This window comes from Numida meleagris, chromosome 11 (genome assembly GCF_002078875.1).
Source record: "Numida meleagris isolate 19003 breed g44 Domestic line chromosome 11, NumMel1.0, whole genome shotgun sequence".
NCBI lineage: Eukaryota > Metazoa > Chordata > Aves > Galliformes > Numididae > Numida > Numida meleagris.
This window is the reverse complement of record NC_034419.1, coordinates 11740526-11756334: the sequence shown is the minus strand read 5'-3', so window position 1 is coordinate 11756334 and position 15809 is coordinate 11740526. Positions and strand designations below refer to the sequence as shown.

At 42.0% G+C, this 15809-nt stretch overlaps 1 protein-coding gene across 5 annotated transcripts in view; it reads right to left on the bottom strand.

The window, feature by feature from the left end:
• The window catches only part of PXK (PX domain containing serine/threonine kinase like), a 31959-nt gene that overhangs the window by 12029 nt on the left and 4121 nt on the right, over positions 1 to 15809 (bottom strand). For 4 of the 5 annotated variants that reach the window (XM_021409155.1, XM_021409156.1, XM_021409153.1 and 1 more), the window contains exons 2-11: positions 11235 to 11285; positions 10531 to 10578; positions 6349 to 6535; positions 4359 to 4436; positions 4143 to 4216; positions 3516 to 3590; positions 2250 to 2354; positions 1985 to 2086; positions 1042 to 1203; positions 90 to 207 (exon numbers count right to left, since the gene is read on the bottom strand). In XM_021409155.1, coding sequence (XP_021264830.1) covers positions 90 to 207; positions 1042 to 1203; positions 1985 to 2086; positions 2250 to 2354; positions 3516 to 3590; positions 4143 to 4216; positions 4359 to 4436; positions 6349 to 6535; positions 10531 to 10578; positions 11235 to 11285 — 1000 coding nt within the window. Of the gene's footprint in view, positions 1 to 89; positions 208 to 1041; positions 1204 to 1984; positions 2087 to 2249; positions 2355 to 3515; positions 3591 to 4142; positions 4217 to 4358; positions 4437 to 6348; positions 6536 to 10530; positions 10579 to 11234; positions 11286 to 15809 lie in introns of those variants that run through there. The other variant, XM_021409157.1, reaches the window with a different exon arrangement.

The window sequence follows — 15809 nt, the reverse complement described above, 5'->3', positions numbered from 1 at the left end:
TAGGTTGCTATTTCAGAGCACTTCAGCTTAAGCAAAAGGTAAGAGTTCTCAGGAAGCTGAGGCTGCCACTGTCTTGATCGTATACTAACCAACAAACACTGATGGTGCAGGAGGGAAGCTGTCTACTGGAACTGTATCTGGAGGTCTTCCATATGTCATTTCATACAGTAAGTGCCCAAAGCAATGTACATCGATGCCTTCTAAAGTCTGTAGAGGAAGAAAAGTGAAAAAAGTAAAAACACAACTTGCTAGAACTGTTTAGCTTATCCACAGCTGCTTTTAAAACATGCAATAACATACTTGCAAAAAGAGTGGTCTTGCATTTGATGACTGAAAAGAGGAACCATTAAGTTCCTAACCACAGCCTAACTCTGCACAGCTTGAAGCTCAGATGAAATCTTTACACCCCAAGCAAAGAAGTTACTGCTGTATTTCAGTTAGTGATGATTCAAGTAGAATAGCATTATAGCATGTTCTATAAAAATGTGTAAGGAGTGAACTCTTTCTCATAGACAGCAGTTTAGAGAACTGTTTCTTGATGCAAATCACAACTGAGCACATTTGCCTAGCTAAGGCAAAGAGCTGTGCAAGCTAAGTTCCCAGACAGCACACTTCAGAGATTTTTGAATCATATTTAGACAGAAGTGGTTTCTTGTACTGGAGGAGGCTTAGAGCTTTGATGGCACTAGCAAACTTGGACTAACCATGAACTTTTGATCACTCCTTTGACCACACTGTAGAACTTGTTTAGCAAGGGCAGCAAGCAGCTGTCTTGTGATGCTCTACTTAATTTATTACAATGAGCATTTAAGAGCAAGGAAAGATGCTGGCTAAAAGACTGCATCGCTACAACAGGGCAAATTTTGGTTAGTAGTTTTGTAGCAAGATAATATTTTGCTGTATGTGCCTAAAATAAATAGGCACCCTTCAAATCAACAAAAAGTAGCTTTTAACAGATAGGTATCTACAAGTTCTCCACAAACTCAAGATGAGGATAAAGGGATGCATAAGAGTAAGTTAAATTAATTTTCTGAAACTTACATTAATTTTTCGAAATTGTGAGAAGTACGATCGATAAAATGATGGAAGTCCCAGCAAGGAATTTTCTAGATCCAGTAACTTGCACGTGTCCCCATCTAACACTACATTGGCAGAGTGAAGATGGCCATATGGAAATCCCTTCTCATGCAAGAATTTTAATACCTGAAAAAAATCCAAGAGAGAAGCATGGTCACAAGATGTCCTGATGATCTCAAGATCTCAAATGCTCCAATACGAAAGCAGATACATAATAAACAAGGCCTCTATTTTGGAATTCCTGCTAAACTCGATCTTCTATCTACTTCACCTTTGGCTGATTATTCATTCCTGTTTCACTGGTAGCATTACTCAAAGAACACACAGCTGATGCTGATCCTCAAAGCAGGTTTAAACACACTTCCCAAAGAGACCTGGAAGCTGAAAGTCACAATTCTACAGAATATTATAGTTTAAAAGCCCACACATTCACTGACAGTGATTTTATGGCCCATTTTTCATAGGCTATGAATCACTTCTTTCCCTTTTCCCCTCAAGCAGAAAAAAATTCTGTGAGGATGAAGGGATGCATAGAAGTCAGCTAAACTAATTTTCTGAAACATTAGCACCTCTCTCCCACCTCACCTCCACATGTAACAGCTGCCTTGTTGTTTTTTCTTTCCTTTTTTTCTTTTAGTCAGAACTGGCCTCATACGTATCTAAATTCAGCTCCTAGCAGTTCATCTCAATTTACATTTAACTTTGAAGTCTGCTGCCAAAAAAAATCTTGCCTGCACAAAAGTTTGTCTTTTTCTAGTCACATTGTTGGTCTCAAAAAAAAACCCCAAAACCTAAAAACAAGCAAACAAACAAAAAGAAATCGAACAAAAAAAACACACACCAAAAAAAAAAAAACCCACAAAAACCCACAGAAACATAAAGCATGATAAAGAATGCAAAAAAATACCTCTAATATTTGTCTTCCGTATGTCTTTATTTGATGAAGTTCAAGACCTTGAATTTTCTTAGGATTGCAATACTTCTTCAGGAAGGGATCTTTCGGCCTGGCCTTTAAAAGAATAACACGTATCAGGTATCATGCTCAGAAAAGCCAGGAATTGTCCTAGTTTGCTTAGCAATGGATGGTAAACAGCTTCAGAAAAGATGTACTATGGACATTCCAACAAATATTCAATCGTTTGAAGTGGGGGAAAAGGGAGAGAAGGTATTACCTTATAAATAAGGTCCTTTAGTGTCCCTTTTTCATTGAATGGTCTAATAACCAGTGCTGAAGATTCACTGGCGGTGGCAAAAGTGACTTTGTAAATATAGGGATGCTACCAAAAGAAGAAACTGTATGTAAGTTTCAGATGACAGATTATGCAATTCATTTCTGCTTGATTCACAAGAAAGATAAGATCTGTCTGAATCATGTTTTAAGAAATAAAATGGATTCTGCCAGTGACATTTGCTCAAGTTACTCATTCTCTCTCAAGTTATGCAAACTTCACAAGAACACTGTTAAACATTCACATAAAATCAAGACAAATCCACTGTCTTTTTTCTTAAAAAAAGAAAAAAGACTGGAAGTTTAGATAAATGAAGAATTCATCTCAATTAACCCTTAGTACTTGAGCAGCTTTACTGCAGGGTTAAGCCATGCTAAGATAACAAATTCATGCAGTGTTTTATATAACTACGGCACACAGGAAAACCCAGCATTAACAACTGTCGTTAACAGTTCTATGTCTTTAGAAATCACTATAACAACTTCCAGCACTGCTGTGAAACCAGATGAGAAGTACATGTGGAAATAAATAACACATGCAACACATACACTAACTGAAATCGCTAGTTAGGAAAAAACTTCTCATTCGTATTTTATTTTAATGCATCAGTTTCAGTCTGGTTTGGGGGTTAAAAGCCTGGTTGTCAGCCACTTCTGGTGTGGGCATCTTCCAAGTTTCTGGACTGCACACAGAGGTTTACCCATTTGAAATATCATTATTTTCAGCCAGTCCAGTTTTTCAGAGATGCCTACTGGGTTCATAATGTGGGAGTTTTATAATCTGGCACTGCACCTCTAACATGATGTTTCTGCCTAAAGTTCAAAGAACTGAAAAACTAATGACACTCATTCCACTGCTGCCCAAGAATGTTCCCAGTATACTGGTTAGAGAGGTATCCCAACAGCCTAAAAGCGTCGAGAAAATGAAATAAAAGCTCATCATCTCACAGCATGGCACCAGAAGAAAAGAATACAATTAGCCACAACTCTGAAAGTCCTGCAATGATCCAGCAGGATTATTATTTGCGCTGAGAACACGTTACCTTATATTCCGTGGTAAACTTCATTAAAAGGTTCACACAACTTTAAATGAAAGCAACTCTAGAATTATAAAGTATGCCTATTAGACTACATGAGCTTTTGCAAGATCAGCCCTTGCAAGCACTTCTTTTGCGCTGGCACAATTTAAAGGTCTTCAAGTAATACTCACAGAACAGGAGGAAAGAAGTTTCACAGCATACTGTAAGTCTTTGTCAGACAAGTATTTATCAGGGCCAAGATCAGCCTAAAAATAAATAGGAAAAGAAAGGCATCACAACTGATGTTATATTCCATGTCATTTGATCTCTATTCTGCTCTTATAAATGAAGGCAGATACTTGAACATACATTTTAAAGTGCAAGCAAGGAAATTATACGCTAAAAAAAAAAAAAAATTGAAGGGCTGAATAAGGTCATGGTTTCACAATACAAAGCATCTGACAGCACGTATTATTGCCTGCTTCCTCCTTGGCAGCTGACCCCTATTACTACCACTGAATGAACTTTGCCAAGCCCCAACTGAGGGACTGTGTGCATTGTGAACTGATAAGGCAGCAATCCCCACCTTCTTCCCCTCCGCCAAAACCACCTTCCCTTCTACTGCAGGCTTCAGCAAAATCCACCCTCCAGCAAATCTCACAAAGGAGTTTCCACACCACCCATCTACCTCAGGGCTCTCAAGGCTTTCAGAGCCTGAGCTCTTAACACTAGCTGTCACACTTACCTGGTAGCCAATACAAAAGATATAAAGCAAGTTCATTATGAAAGACTTGAGAATAAGATGAAGGTACACATACCCAGCTTAACATTAGCCGTTCCTTTGGTTGATTCTTTATTTTCATTAAAAAATATTTCTTACGTATTCGCCAACCTGCAAGAAAAGAGTCATCAGCAGTTTTAATTAAAGCCCTACTAAATCGCATGGCTTACAGGCAGGACAAAGTTTGTAAGCAAAGACAGACAACTCATTGGAAAAAATACAACAAGTTTTCACGCATACATGCTCTTCTCACCTATATCTTTTAATGGCTCTACCACTTCCCACTTTGGCTCTGATCGGAAGAACATTGAAACATGCTGTAAGGCAATTTCTGGGGAGAAAAAAAAAAAGAGAGAGAGACTATTAAATGTGATTTTTAAATTATTAGGTAAGGTTCAGTGCCAGAAGGAAGCCTGCAGGAATTCAGGCTCAGTCAGCAAAATCACTTTGAAAGGAAATCAGATAAAACCACACTTCGAGGGCATTTGCATTTTTAACCTGAGAACTCAAATCCACAGAGAAAACAGAAAGCGCTGCCTTCAGAAAACATGGTTTACTGAGTTTGCATTCTATTTCTACTGCATCTACATTTCCAAGTCTAAATCTAATGCTCATAGCAAAGACTTCCCATACATGGTATATCCTAAGGTAGATAAGAAAATGTAAAGGTAAATGGAAACTTGTAAACCTCCTTACTGTATGTTTAATAAGGTATTTTTCAAGCTATTGTGATCCAATATGCATTTCTGAGGAGAAAAGAAAGGAAAAAGGAAAAAAGGGGAAAAAAAAGGAAACAATAAAAAGAGAAAAGAAAAGGAAAAGAAAAAGGAAGGGACACCCTTCTGGTTACTGAGCTCTCCCACAGCTGGGAATACAACTGGTGTATTCATGAGCAGACTGGAGGGGAAATCTCAGTGAGGAGCGATGACAGCAAGGGCAGAAAGGGAATCATGCCAGCAAGGAGTTTTCTCAAACACAGCTGATCTTGGCTTAGGAACACAGCAAAAAGGTAAGGATGCACCATATCTTTCTGCACTCTAACTTCTCACTCTAAAAACATGCTAGGAAAAATAGAACAGTGCACTAAATATCAGCTCACTGCTCCAGTATTAAAAGATGACACGCTGAAGGTGTCTCCAAAGACCACAGGCAACTATCTGATATGCTACTAACCTCCCTGCAACTTGCAGAAGGAAAAATATTATTGATGAAAGCGCTCAGAATTAACACAGAAGTCACGGTATCTCCTAAAGGATTCAAACTGCTTGCTCAGCATTAGCCAGACAAACTGCATCCTTCAAGCTACTAATAATTTACATCTCCTCCACAGCTTATCATAAGCATTCGGGAAATGTTCCTTGCACTTAGAAGTTGAAAACAGAACGTTACATAAAGGGAGAGCAAAAAGACAAGTAAAAAGGAAGTAGTAAGTTCCTGCTTGAGCAGGCTTTGCTTTTATGAAAACAAGCTTTGCATTCTGCAAAGAGTCAGTCTGCCTGTGAAGTAAATCTACGGTGTGGGTTTTATGAAGAGGAAGTTCTTTGGTCTATCAGACAAATTCTAGCAATTTCCAGTGGCTGAAGCCAGAGAAATTCAAAGGAAAGGCATTTAATAATGAAGAGAACTGATCACTGGGGTATCATTTTAAGGGATGCAGTGATTTTTCACTTGAGGGGTGGGAGGAAGGCATTTACTCAAGCCTTGAAGAAACATCAAACATATCTCAAACAATTAGTTCTAGGAAGTGTCACAGCCCAAAGTGGCGGTGGGAGCTAGACAAGATGATAGCAGCTGTTCCTGTTGATTTGAAACATGTAAGAACCATTACAAATGCAAGATTCTGTGTTCAAAAGACCAGTGGTGAGAGCAACCTACAGAACTGACCAGCTGAACTCCACCTGATCCCCTGGTAAACAAATAACTTCCAGACACCAATCCTCCCATTCACCACCAACCATAAAAACAGATTTCAGTTTCATTTCCCTCCCTCAGGTTCAAGTTATATAGACATTGACTCAGTTCAAACACTTGGATTTGGCTCTCGCAGCATGACTCATTCACAGACCTGGGTAAACACTGCTTCACAGTGCATGGGATTGTATGTGATGGTTATGATGGTTGTGATGGCTGTTCCCCCCTCCCTCTGCTGCAACATGCTTCAGTGTAAATCCCCACCAGCATGGCAGGAAGATACACACGTGCTGCAGTGAAGCTGTAACACAGTTTTACAGTTCCCCACTTACCAGTGTAGTTTACAGAATAGCTGTTTGGGTCCAAGAACTTTTTTACCAGTTCACAGTTCGACAGTATGTGATGGGAAGTAATCACATCGAGATAGGCCTGGAGTCCCTTCTGTCTTTCTGCTATGAATTCACGCTCCATATTTCCAATCAATTTTTTTGGAGGAAGAGGTAGACTTAGAGATGAGATCTTAAAAAGAGAAGAAAAATTACTAACAGTGCTCTAAAAGTGCCTCAGGGGTGTAAACTAACCATACAGAAAGAAAGACTCCTAGCAGCGAGCTGACTACTAGATAATTCTTTCCATACCGTATATATATAAGCTTCTGTGGTTTTTTTCAAGGTACTATTATAGGGGAGAGGCAGTCAGACAATAGCTTGCATCCCAGTGTGAAGAGCTTCATAAATGGAACAACAGTGAAAATGCGAGGAGATCAATTTTTGTTGGTGAGTCATGCATTTAAGATCACTACACAGAGCTTTCAGATTCTAAATGCCTCCAGTTTTCAGCCAAATTCTATTACACACCTTTGCGCACACACCTTATCATTTTCTCCTGGCAAGATTTATGCTTTCTTATTTAAGGAAGTGCAGATTAACTACTTTCCTCTTGCCTCTACTGCTTTTATGGGTGATTTAAAGCCCTTATTGTCAGTGTATCAAATCCATAACTTCAGATACAATGCAACTCTTCCTCCGTCTTTTCTGAATTTGCTCCTGTGCATTTTTAAAACTGCTGTACAACTTTCAACCCAGAAACAGCTGCGATCCACTGGTGAGCAAACAGTAGTTGTTTCGTGTTGATGCGTGAAGTAAAATTTCAGATAAAATCAGAGAAATGCTTTGAAACAGATGAAAAATTGGGCAGGAGCCCAAAGCATTATGTAGGTGAGATCAAAGAGATCATCTTTAGAAAACAAAACTAGGCTGCAGACTATTTATATTTAATTATGCCACACAAAGTGCCAGAACCCATGTTTGATGCTGCTAACACACGATTGTCCTGCAGATCTAAGCACCTGCCTGGTGGACGCTGAATCTCCACGGGAGTTATCTTTAAGAAACATGCATGGCAGGAATCAATTACATTAAGTGCCACAACCCCACTTCCAAAGCAAACAAGTCACCGAGGGGCAGGCAAGGATTTCTGGGGGCTTGAACAATCCTCATTTTAACCAGTGGAGAAAGGAAGGATCAATTCAACCAACTGCAGCAGAGGCAGCAATCTCTTTCCTTTTTTCTTCCTCCTTTTGAACCTAGGAGTTACTTCCCCCCACCAAACCTCAGTACTCCTCTGGCTCAGACTATGAACCACAGGCTGAAAGAGAACGACGACTATGTCTAAATTGCAGATATTAACCCAAATCATCCTGTCCACCAGGCTGGCATTAAAATTCTTTTATACACCCAAGGGGAAACCAAAAAGCACCCAGGAATAAACCCCAGAGCAACAATGCACCACTTACAACCTGAAATTCACCACATCGGCTCTACCACCACAGGCATGCAAGGCCGGCATTTGGCAGACCACTCCTCCAGTTCAACAAAGCTTCTAAATAGAAACTAAATGCATTTCTGACATTACTCACTTGCAAAGCACATCCAGCCATAATCACCCTTATCTTCTTGACCTGACAGCTAGCTACCATCACAGAGAAAAGGACTCGAGTTCACATGTTTTCAAACCATTACTCCTTTCTGCCCTCCAATAAACCACACAGCTGCTATTTTTCAGCAGAAAGCAGCGTTCACCCCCAGGTTTTTGTAGTTATCTCCAAAACCCAGAGCACAGTGAGAACATCACCACAGCCCCCACCTCGCTGAGGTCCTGACCTTCCCAGCACACAGTGGCTCTGCATGGGCTGTGCCACAGCAGAACCAGGAACTGTCTTATCTTCAAACCACAGCCTGCACAGCAGCACCCGTTCTAAAGCCGCAATAAAATGCTTCACAAAAGCCAGATGTCTTGCTGTAAATCCTGTACCTGGCGTTCACTTAACTGTTTTTGGAGTCTGGAGGTTTTCGTTTGTCTTGTTGTTGTTTTAATCAATTTCAACATGCACAAGATGAGGGTTTACATTGTTTACAAACAAGTCATGGGACCTGAGGATTGTGATGAAAAACTGCTGCTTAGAGTTCTGGATGGAAAGATCTGAGGAATGCTGCGTGCCTTAATGGATCAGAAAACTTCAGCGCCAGCACCGCAAAGCAATCTATGCAATTTATAAAAAAGCTCAAGAACACAATGGCAGGGGAAAACTACAATTTAATATGCATCACCTACTGTCTGCTGCCTCCCAAGCCCTGCCTGAAGGAGCAGTGGTGGTTGTCAAAAGCAGAGCTGTGCAACCTTGGTAAAGGCTCTAAATTCGCCTCTGCTGGGCTGAAGAATGACACCTCTGGCGGTGGCTCTACCGCAGCCAGAAAAGGCTTTCTCCAAGCAGAGATGCATCTTTGCTTTCCAGACTGTAAAAGCAGAAAAATGCAGGAGCTGGAGACTGAGGGAGCGAGCAGTAGTTTTCACTAAAGGAGATGAAGAGCTAATGAAGATGACCTACTAATGTAGCTGCCCTCCACACATCATCACATCTAACTTAGAGAGGAATGTCTCCATGATTCATGTTGATGTTTTCTATCATCCAAGGAGCTGACGTTTTTGACCCAGATCTCAGTACCTTGTAGCTGCAAACTCTTTCCCTCGTTTCACATTCCTCCTTGTCCCATTCCACGCGTTCTGCCAAATACTTCCCAGAGCCCTTCACTTTTATCATTCACCTCTGCCTCAGATGCAAAGGCCTCTTTCCTTACTCCATCATACGTAAGCTATTTACCTTCACTTACCACACCTTCCACTAAAATTTAAAGTCAAAGGCCCGTTGCCTTTTCCAATAGAACTGACTCATTTAGAAGTTAAGCGAGAAGGTTACAAAGCTCTGTAACACCTTAACATTCTATTCCCCACAATTAAGAGGAGCTCGTTGTAGTAGATTAAAAAAAAAGAACTCTCCACCTTCTTTTTAAAGCCTTCTTAAACTTGTTTCTCTGTGATCTCCCTCAAAACTTGGCAATGGTGAAGACTCCAATGAGCACTGTATGCTCACTGTGCTGACCAGCACCACCTCATTTCCTTGTGTTCCCATGGGTGCTTATCTAATCTTCACTCTTGGATTTTGTTGGAGCAGAAGATACCTTTGTACTGCATTTATTCAGCACATCACACAGGTTTCTAGGTCATGACAAAAGTTACTGTTGCATATTCAGTAAAATAATTATGCAACTCAACCACATTGCCTCTATTGAATTTCAATCAATTTGCCCCCCCATCTACCATATAATCTGCTTCAAATGACTCCCATCCTATCAGAGTGCACAACTCAACACCAACACGCTTTTTTCTCATGGAGGCTCCTCTAGCAGATAGCTGATTTGAATTGGTTGGGGGTGTGGAGGGGAGCAGAAGCTGCATTCAGCTCCTGAATTCTCACATTTAACGGGGGGCAATTAGTCACGCAAATCCACCCTCAAATCACAGAAGCGTTCCCTTTTTATCTTGCTTGCCTAGTCCTATGGAAATCCCGAGTGACAAGTTTCATTCCTGTAGATGCCAGCTCACCCCCCTTCTCCCAAACACACTCATGTCCCCTGCTTTTTCCCACACCAACTAAAAAGAAATAATTGTCCTAAAAAGCAAAAGAAAACACACAGTAAGTCCAGTGTTTAACCAAGGAACACTTCCCAGAGATACAGAAATCCATCACATGATAAGCAGCATCTGGAAGTGCTTTTAGACCAATATAAATAATGAGACACATAGCACTTCAGTGCTGAGTTTATAAGGTTGGTATGTGCCTTGGCTTTCCTCGAATCAAAGGAGGAACAAATAATAACACACCAAACCGGAACAAGTCGCAGTAGTGAAGGGACAGATTCACTATCTGCCAGTCTCCACCATTTCTATGTAAATCGGTCCTATTGATGCTGAAATTATAATTTTACAAGGGAAAAGCTGAGGGTGAAAAGCATACATTCGAGTTACATTTGAAATCAGTTTATAGCTATGCAAATTTCTATTTTTTCTTCACTGTAACATACAAAAACATCACAAGCCATTTGATATATATCCGTTGTTCCATACATATCCTTTCAACTGACACTTTATATTTATGTATCAAGGGTAAAAGTTACCTGCAAGCTATTATTAAGCAAGTCGAAGTCACTGTATCGCCTCACAATCTGCAAGAGACAAAGATGAGTTGAGGAAACACATTACTTTTCTCATTATCATTTTACCCTTCTTCCACCCGCCAGAGAGAAGCATTTCCCATTTGTAACTCTCTTCATCTTTTAGCCATTTCTGCACAAATGCATAACTTCTGGATTTATGATGTGCTGCCAGAGCACAGAGAAGAGTTTTCAGTGATATCTTGACCAGAATAGAAATGCAGGTCTGAATATTATTTCAAACAGCTTTCCCAAAAATATTTGTCAGTGGTTGCCTGCGAACAGCGCACTTTTGCTATATTTGAAGCAATAACTTTTCATGACCACCTTCATTGCCGCTCCTAGGTTTTATCGGCTGTGTGTTAGCAGGGCTGTGATTTTAGTACTGAGGAAGGCAAACTGACATTTGAAATTTAAAAATGACAGTCGTACCAATGCACAGTAATGATACCACGGCAGAGACTTCTCCTGTTTTCCTGGGACATTCACAACAGCAGAGCCTTCTGCAGCTGGCAGTAACACTTTCTCAGCTTTTGACCATTCAAGCACTTCATGTTCTCAGTTTAAACCACCATTTCCCTCTTCTGTTCACATTTCAGAAGCTAGAAAGAGCTTCAAATTCTTCCTGAAAGGCATCATGGTTCATGAACCAGAGTTTAAGAAATTACCTGCCAACTGTTTTCCGCTGAAACTCCTCTCTGAACACGGATTATGTATTCCTAGTAAAAGAAAAAAGTTATTAGGGATAAGAACTAACGAGTTGAACAAAGTTGTTAGACACGGCTCCAAGTATGACCACCTCCCAGTTAGGAAATGCTCAGAAGCAGAAAATTCAGACCCAAATTTTAAGCTTCAAGGGGAAGGTCAGCGCAGGGCTTCTCCAGTCCCACGGCCAGCAGCTCCCTCTCGGCCGTGCCGAGGTCCAAGAGCTTGCGGAATGAAGTACTCAACACTTCCCTCCACTTAAGGACAGAGTATATTCAACAATGAGAAATCTAGCCACTGGTCCTGGAGAATAATTACCTCCTCAACCACCACAGGACCCTGTGCCGTCCCATCAGCCGCCCAACTTCTCATAAGCTCGATGTGAAAAAGGTTGCCACTCAAACACACCAGTTTCTCAGGATGGCAATTCTTCATTTCTAGTGCAAACTTAACACTAGTTATTTATATATTAAATATGCAGACACATCCAAATCTCAGCCAACCTCCTTCAGATTTTAAAGACTGATAATCCTCCCAGCACAACTACATTCATAAAGCACAACTCTCTGCCTCTGTGCCAAGCGGCGCGTGAGCACCCTCCCAGTCACTGCCTGCAGGGCAGCAAGCATCACGTGCTGAACCATTTGTTGTTCGGGTTCCATGACTTCACTCACCCTGCTACAAACTTGCAAACATTCTTTATGCGAGTGCTGAATGATTTTTCAATTACAGTTTTGCAGAAACAGGAAGGACAAAGCAGAGCATTATGTACAACAGCTTCTTCAGATATTAAAATTAATGATGCATTCCAAATTACCACGAATAAGCAACGAAGAAATAAGGAAAAAAAAGCAAAGGCATTTCCATCACCTTGAGTTTTTATGCGCAACTTGTCCATGCTGTAACAATAACTGTATCTACAAATCTGGCCTGTACCTGCATACCGAACACGTCATTCAACCAGGAGCTTGATCCAGGAAGCATCACAAATTCAGCTTCGCAGTTAAAAACCCAATCCGTGCATTTATGAGTAACCTCTTTCAGATACAATGAAACGTCTTCTGGTTTTGGGAGCTGCCTCAAAGACCACACAAAACTAATTCTCTTCCAAACGAAACCAAGGTAAAGGCTTAGGTACTGAAGAACAAACCATACCAGAGAATCCCAGCAGAGGGGAACACATCAGCCTCAGCTAATCCAGGATTTATTTACTGGAGTTTCCTTTCAAAGCACAGTGCTGTTCAGGCAAGAACGCTACTTCATTTTCTCAAACTCATTTAAAATCCCCTTTATCAGCAACAGCTATCAAATATCCGTTGCAATTTTGAACCACATATCCTTGAGAACAAATTCAGGACCAGTAAGCGTGAAAACCAAAGCCATGTAAAATGCTCAATATGCCAGCAGCTGAAAGAGAAGTGACAGAAATAGAGGCGGGGGCTCACTGCCCCCAGGGGCATTTGAGAACCGTGGAGATGTGGCACACAGGGATGCAGTTATGGGCACGGGGGGGGGTGGGCTGGGGTTGGACTGGATGATCCCAGACGTCTCTTCCAACTTTAATGAGTCTATGAAATCCAAGATGTCACAAACCAAAACGTGTAGTTATGATACTAGAATTAACGTGCCCATATTCAGCAAGTTGCCCTGACGTGTTCTCCGTATTCTCTTCTCCTACCCATCTCATTACCATTATTTTCCTGCAAAACAGGAAGCACAAATCTTCACAAATGGTAACAAAACTCCACAGAGTCGATTCCAGTTCAACCAGCGGAATCACGTCTGGAAATTTTGTGACAGAAACCAATTAAACGGATGCGTGGAAACCTAGATTCACAACTAAAGTTAACTTTCCCTAACAGTCTTTCCCTATTTTGTGACTGTTGCTGCATTTTGGGAAGTAGGAAGAGACCGTTTCACTCGCAGCCAAAAAATGCAGCAACTGCTTATTCAGCAAGTCTCGAAGGAACATTGGCTATTCCTCCAAAAAAACCCACATCAGGGATGATTCACCACGCTCAGTCATTCATCTTTTCTAGTATTTTGAAAGCAGCAGAATCATTGCCCAATCCCTTGCAGCACTCCCTCGTTACCCAGCGATTAACCTTCTCTGCCGTACTCCACGAGGAGCTCTCAGGAAAGCAGAGCACACAATTCATGAGACAACTGTCAGAGCATCCTGTGCACACCGCTGCTCTGATCAATACGACAGCCGGCTCTGCTGCAGAGCGCCGTGATAAACAGCTCTCTCATTTCCTTCCCTGGACTCAGATCTCATTTTCACAGGAAGATTGTATTACAAAAACATGATGGGGACACAACTGTGTTCTCCAGCGTTCTCCCATCCAGTTCTGCTTGGATGCCCTAAAGCATTAATGGAGTACCTTGTTTATGTCGTACAACAAGAGAACATCACTCCAACAAGAGAGCATCACTCTGCAAAAGTGGCTATTAGCTCTGTACCGAGAAAGTAGGTCCCAGCACGCTCCTGCCTCAGCACCGAATGCAATGAAGAACTGGCACTCAGCACCACTTGGCCAATGCAAGTCATGACAACACCTGAATGGTATTCTGTTTTGTTTCCCAAAGTGGGCATGACCAAAAGCCAAAGAACAGCTACGGTAGAGAAGCCACAATAAGAAAGACAGCCTCGCTCCCAGTACTCGCCCCAGCTACACGTGACCAGCAGAGCGTGGGATGCTGAGTTTAAGAGAGAAGCTGGCACATCCTACTGCCTCTGTGGAGTGATGAGCTTTCTGTGGGATCCCAACCAGCACAGCCAATGGACGTGTCCATAAGGCCAAAGAAGAGCTTCCAGCTCTGCAAGGAAAATGCCTCAGCGCACAAAAGCTGTCAAATTCTGCTCAGAAAAAAAATTGATTTCCAGCAATTTTAGACTGAGGCAGCCTGATGTCAGTGGGACAGAGACTGTGCCCAGAGGAAAAAATGCAAGTGTAACAAGACAGACACGCTGTTTGACTGCATCATATAGAACAGACAAATGCGACAGATCAGGTTTTGGAAAAGGCTACCAACTATCTGAGTTCACTCCTGCAGAACGTGTTGGTTATTTAAATCCGGGCTCAGCGAGGCCTAAGTTAGCTGCACTTCCCCTCGAGTCATGCAGAAATTCCCATGATGTCTTCACTCCTACATGAACAGCTCAACATTTTTTCCAGGACTCAGTTTACCAAGCGACTTCACAAAGACCTGGCAGCTGCCAGATGGCACAGACAGGCCCCAGCTCTTGGAACAAGCGAGACAACCCCACACAACAGCAACGACCAGCAGCCAACACATGGGTCCCACTGCAGAGCCTCCCCTCTAACCCCAACCCTGGACCCCACGCGGTCAGGTCTGTACGTCCGCCGCTTCGCTCAGCACTGCTGAGCCAGTTCCTGCCACCAGCTCAGTGTGCCAGCAGCAGTTCAGTACACGTATGTACATATACATTTAAAGATGCCAAGTACAGCACTTTTACCTATGGGATCATTTCCTGGCTGCTCTGTTAGACAAGAAAGAGGAAAACAGTGCTGGGAGAAGGGAAAGCCGTGTGACCCCAACATGCCAAAATGTTTACCACTGATGTTTATCATCGTTCCTAGTTATTAAACAAAAACCAAATGGAAGAGAAGGCTTTTGTAGAGATGAAACAGGAAAAAACAAATAGTGCAATTAGAGTTTCATAAAATAAGAAGTAGAACATCTCTAGCCAATATTGGGTAATACATTCTGTTTTCCCATGAAAACCGTCTCTAAATTTCCGGCTCGGGATAGTCAGCCTATTTTACAGATTTCTGCTCTACATCTGTGTAATCTAACAGGCTTGAAAAGCCAACCACTGTAGGGATCCAGGTCACCTTCAGATCACATCAACTGCAAGTTTGAAAGGGCTTTACTTTATAAGCATTAAAGAGAGGAAAGCCTAATGAAGCATGAATGCAATCCCTGCGTAAGTAGGCTGGACTGAAACTATTTCTAATAAGAAGTTCTTTTACGTGTTTACTTAGAAAATCTCCCATGTGAAAAGCAGGAACAGAATGAGGCAAGCTGCTCAGCTCAGCACCTCCCTGCGGGGCAGAGTCCTCACTTAGCACAGCACACGCTGCCACCAAGCCCCTCTGACGCCGCAGCAGCGGTGTTTACCTGCACTGCACGTGTCTGGGGACGTCACACAGTGCCAGCACGGCCGCGTGGCTTTGTGGCAGTGAGAGAGTGAGCTGCTCAACAAGGAGAGCTATGAAGTAGGACGACTATGGGAAAAATAGGACACGCATTTACATGTCATGAAATGTACTGAGCAAGAAAAGCTCCGGGGAGCAATAAGAGAAACAAGGGTGTTGCAATGCGCTGCACTGCCACGGCCTTTGTCAGAATGGCAAATGCACTGTATTTCTTGGGAAAGACTCAGCACTCGACAAAGATTACACTGCAGGAGATTGACTCCTTAGAGATAAGGAGGCAATATTCTGCCTGCAGCCCATGCAGATGCCATCCTCACTTAACACATTCACTGCTGGAAGTCATAATGTTGGAAT